General features: G+C 41.2%; 1 protein-coding gene across 1 annotated transcript in view; it reads left to right on the forward strand.

Annotated features, from left to right (window-relative positions):
• The window catches only part of LOC106810305 (tyrosine-protein kinase PR2-like), a 27,995-nt gene that overhangs the window by 8,696 nt on the left and 13,973 nt on the right, over positions 1 to 5,326 (forward strand). The window contains exons 4-8 of the mRNA XM_014813610.1: positions 1,005 to 1,211; positions 2,056 to 2,205; positions 3,136 to 3,327; positions 3,634 to 3,731; positions 3,980 to 4,106. Of these exons, the coding sequence (XP_014669096.1) occupies positions 1,005 to 1,211; positions 2,056 to 2,205; positions 3,136 to 3,327; positions 3,634 to 3,731; positions 3,980 to 4,106 (774 nt within the window). The remainder of the gene's footprint in view (positions 1 to 1,004; positions 1,212 to 2,055; positions 2,206 to 3,135; positions 3,328 to 3,633; positions 3,732 to 3,979; positions 4,107 to 5,326) is intronic.

A 5,326-nucleotide genomic window follows, 5' to 3' on the forward strand; every position in this document is an offset into this window, starting at 1 on the left:
CACGCCACAGACTAATGTTGTGTTGGCTGGTGTGGGTTGTGTGTTTATGCCAGGTACCAATAAAGAGGAGTGTCAAGTGCATTCCCTCATCAGTGTCATATCTGCTCGTACTAGCTCTTACTAGCGCCCATAGTAACAAAGACGCTCAGGGCGTGCAGATCAAAATGGGAAGAGAATTGTGTGTGTGTTAAATACCAAGCTAAGAGATCTCTCAGACGAGTCATCTCAGTGAATTATTGCAGACGAACAGTAAGTTTGGAGATGGATTTCGTGAAATCGCTTCAGGTACATTCGTTTGTTTTGTGTGTTAGCATATTGTTGGTGTTTGCGTGCGTGCAGGCACGTGTGTACGTGTGCCTGGTTGTCTTTTGCATTACATATAAACTGTAGCAAGTTGTTGTCGATTGCAATAGTGTACGTTGTCAAACAATTGCGGTCAACTAATATCTTTCTATACCCACGGTAAAACAGTGTGAAATCTATGCACGCGTCGTTCTACGTACTGCCAAGATACTGGTCATATGTCTGTGTGCTCCAGGTCATGAAATGAGCCAAAATGTGAACAGGCCCACCCAAAATTTTAAACAGGCCCTTACAAGTTTGAACAGGCCATAAATTTTGTTCAATTTATTCCATTATTACTAAAAGTATTAACTTTGTGTTTATTAGGCATACTCGGAGTATTTCAGTATTTCATTGCTATCAGTGGAGTTCTACTTATTTGCCAGGAATTACTGGATCATGATTTACTTCTTAGTAGTCACTAAGTAAAAACTATAGTCAGGAAATTGGTAAATATTGTTGATATAAAGGCAAGATAGGCAAAATTTTGAATAGGCCAAGTGGACTGATTTATATGGGGGGTTGAACCGGTGGTTTAGGGGGTTGAACAAGCGGCCGCCGGCAAAATAGCACTAATTTCGCGCACTGTGCTCACACCATGTCCGTGTTGTCCAGAAGCTAGCTGTGTTTTAAACGCAGAGTTTTTATTTTTACTTCTGCAGAAGATCATGAAGGGTTCGTCGTTTGATGAGCGACGGGCTAGCAGCCTGCCACCCCCTCTGGTGGATAAGCAGGTGGCAAACTCTCCTTCGAAGGCCGCCAATAGACACATCATACCCAGCGACAGCATCACCGTGTGCAAGGAGCTTGGTGTGGGGGAGTTTGGTGTTGTTCAACAGGGTATCTGGACAAATGAGGATGGAGACAGGGTAGGAAGCTTCTCTCTTTATAACAATCACTTCCTAGATTATTTCGTAAAAGTATTATTCGAGACGGCCATGTGGAAGATAGGTCCACGCCAAGTTATTGTGTCTGTATCTAACATGTTTTACCGGCGTTAAATAAAGTTTTTACTTCCTTACTTACTACGTAATTGGATCATCTTTTTCATAACAGCATTTGAGAATGGTAATCGTGCATGGCATTTGTAATGGTATATAAGAATCACAATAGTGTAAGATTATTGATTATAGATATTGTCATTATAGAGGACAATTGTAATGGCATTTGGCAATCGTAAAAACATGACACTTGTAACGAGGCACACTAATTGTAACAGGGTATGGCACTTATAATGGCATATGACAATTGTATTTAGGTATGGCACAAGTTTGTAACAAGGCATGACACTTATAATGGCATATATGACAGTTGTATTTAGGTATGGCACTTGTAACAAGGCATGACACTTATAATGGCATATGACAGTTGTATTTAGGTATGGCACTTGTAACAAGGTATGACACTGATAATGGCATATGACAGTTGTATTTAGGTATGGCACTTGTAACAAGGCATGACACTTATAATGGCATATGACAGTTGTATTAAGGTATGGCACTTGTAACAAGGCATGACACTTATAATGGCATATATGACAGTTGTATTTAGGTATGGCACTTGTAACGACGAATGATACTCATAACAGCAAAATGGCATGAGAATTGTCATGACAATCGGCACAGTGTGTTGCGCTCATTCTAGACATTCTAGACTTGTTTTACTGTGATACTATCTCATTCACATCGACTTTAAAATGTTTGCTTTGTCCAGATCCAGGTAGCTATCAAGTGCCTCAGCAAGGAGCACATGCTCAACAACCCGATGGACTTTCTCAAGGAGGCCTGCATCATGCACACGATCGACAATAGACACATCGTGCGTCTCTACGGTGTTGTGCTGAACACGCGAGCACTTATGCTGGTAAGCCCTCCAAAAATCTTTGTTTGCCCTCACCCGACCAAGGCTGAAAAGTTTGGGTAGGTAGGTAGGCTTTTTTTGAGGGGGTCTTTTTACAAATTCAGTGTAGTGTTTACATGCCCGGGTGTGCTTCTGTGGAGATACCTTTTATGTTAAATGTTTGTTTTGCTTGGTATATATAATGTATTGCCTACAGATTTATATAATGTACAGTGATACAATTTGTAAAAAAAACAGAACGGGAAAGATCAATAAAATTGTTTGAGTCCGCCCCTTTATGGCGGGTCGGTCGGGTGAGGGCAAACAAACAATATTTTTATTATGGCTTACTAGCATGGCAACGTTCCACCGTTGAGTATTTATGCCCATTGCCCGGCAACTGTTGACTGCTGTGGGTATGGCGTCTACGATGATTTACGTGTGATTATTCAATGTTGAGTGACTTGCTGACTGGTGTAGTGGGGTTGTCAGTTTTAAGTAAGGTGGGTGAGTTGTTTACTGTTGTAGGTGAGTCATAAGTTGACTCATGTAGGCAGGTGACTGTTGTAGTGTGGTGAGTGAAGTGTATACTGCAGTGCTGTAGCCAAGTGAATAGTCAACTACAGTAATTGGTTTACTGTTGTAGGTGTCTGAGTTGTTTTGTGTTGTAGGTTACAGGCACTTGGAGCGTTTCAATAAAACATAATGCTAAATAAATACGAAATCTATTTACTACCAAAGTCTTAATGTTTCTCTACTCTCTTTCACCTATTTTTTGTGTGTGTGTGTGTTATTTTGTGCGGCAGCCAGCGTGTGTTGCAGATGAGCATTTGGACGGCATTTACAGGAAATTGTCGGCAATAATAGGTGAAAGAGAGTAGAGAAACATTAAGACGAACACAAGCATAACTGCTCAGTGTTGCAGTGAGGTTACAGAGTCGTTGATTGTTGTAGGTGACAGAACTTGCACCATTACGCTCGCTGCTGGAATGCCTCAAGGAGCCAACGCTGCGATCCAGCTTCCCCGTCTCAATCCTCTGCGAGTTTGCACTGCAGATCACTAACGGCATGCATTATCTAGAAGACAATCGACTCATCCATCGCGATCTAGCTGCTAGAAACGTCCTCGTCTTCTCTAAGAACTGCGTACGTATGTCGGAGCCGGGGGCGTAGGGCGTTCTGTTAGCACTGCCATCGCAGAGTCGCTTGAAGTTGTTTATGAAGCTCATTTTTAAAACTGTCAGTGCAGTGTATGATCATGTTCGTACACGATGTTTAGCAGTTTGATGTAATTGAGTCGGAAAGTTGTTTGTTTGTTGTTGATGTTTAGCAGGAAATCAGTTGATTTTTATTACACAACCGCATAAATTCAAAGAAATAACCAAAGAATAAATTGAAATAATAGGATATCAACGTGTGTGTGTGTTTCACGTATTATTGATTTGCTTACAGGTGAAGATCAGTGATTTTGGGCTTTCTAGAGCACTGGGTGTCGGAAAAGACTACTATCAGACCAATTTCAACGTAAACTTGAAGCTGCCGATTGCGTGGTGAGCGAACCATCTCGTGAAATTACTGTTGAAGGTTAAAATTAAAATTAAACTTCAAAACTGCAACAAACACTAGCGTGTGCATTTAGAGCACGGTAATTTTGATGAGGTATGTAGTTCGCCCCTGTAGATTCGGATACTCTGCCCAGGTGAACAACTACGAGTGAGACTGCATTGGTAGAGCGCTAATTTTGTTGATCACCCGCCACCGTTGCCGCGGTGATGTGAGCGTTTGTTACGTTGTACAGGTGTGCGCCGGAGTGCATCAACTACCTGCGATTCACGTCAGCCAGTGATGTGTGGGCTCTCGGTGTCACTCTCTGGGAAATGTTCTCCTACGGATTCCAACCATGGGCGGCGCTCACGGGACAACAGGTGTGTGCACACGTGGCTCCCTCTGTCTTATTCCGGGGTGCACCAGGGAGAAATACTCGTTTTTTCCGGAAATAGCTGAACGGTTCCGAATCGTACCAAGTCAGAAGGATTCGTTTTTTTTTTTTATTTAAAAAAAATATTTTTCTGTTTAGGGTTAGGGCTAGGGTTCACATGTATACAATACATGTGTACACATGTGTAAAAAATGAGTATTTCTCCCCGGTGCACGATTCCACCAATACCACACGTGGCGTCTTCTGCATAGTCTTATTCCGGCATGCGCCGATACCACACTGAGGGATTGGATGTTAGCACCTGTAAAGTCGAACACGTGTGGTGGGCAACGTATTAGCCAGCGAGCCGTGCAGCCATGATTTGCACAGTCAGTTTTGAAACTGCACTGCAAAAAAAGTGTAGCACGGCCTAAAATATTGATCTGAAGCCGTGTACATTTGTAAAATTGCACTCCCAAATATTTTTTCTGCAATTCCACAACACTCATTCCTGGCTAATACCCTGGTGGTGGGAACTGGGAATGCTGTGTAGGCGTGGAGTCAACCAATTGAATAAAAAAATTCAAAAATTCAAATTCAAAAAAATCTAAACCATTCAAGTAACTCATAGGTCCTTGAAAAAAGTCGGGCATGCATTGCCGCAGTGAGAAAGCCTTAGCATGCATGCGGAACCCAGTAAAAGCACCCAGCTCATAAAAACACGTCTGAGCCATGCTGCTGGTGTTTCATGTAAGAAGCCAGTAGTTATAGTGACTTTTATTGCTGGGTGATAAATGTCTTTGCTGTGACATAGGCGGTGATTGCCACATCAATTTCAATCTTTCTCAGAACTATTATTTTTCACATGGTATATATGTATATAATATAGTGTCATATACATAAAATATATAATACATTATAATATACTGATATATACATATATACATTGTCTGTCTGTGTTTATATTTATCCATTTATCCATATTCATCCATCATCCATCTGTCCATCCATCTAAATTTATTAGAATTTAAAAAAAGTCTGTTACCTCCCTTTCTATGTATACATATAAATATATATTTATTTGTCAGTGTGCGCGCAATGGCGACGGCGTGTGTTTACAGTTGAAACGCTTCGTATTAATTATGTATATAGATATAGACACAATAATATAAACCCAACACAGCTAGGGGTATAAAATTCAGAAAATACCAAGCACAAAGAACCTGC

The sequence above is a fragment of the Priapulus caudatus genome, unplaced genomic scaffold (assembly GCF_000485595.1).
Source record: "Priapulus caudatus unplaced genomic scaffold, Priapulus_caudatus-5.0.1 Scaffold430, whole genome shotgun sequence".
Classification (NCBI taxonomy): domain Eukaryota; kingdom Metazoa; phylum Priapulida; class Priapulimorpha; order Priapulimorphida; family Priapulidae; genus Priapulus; species Priapulus caudatus.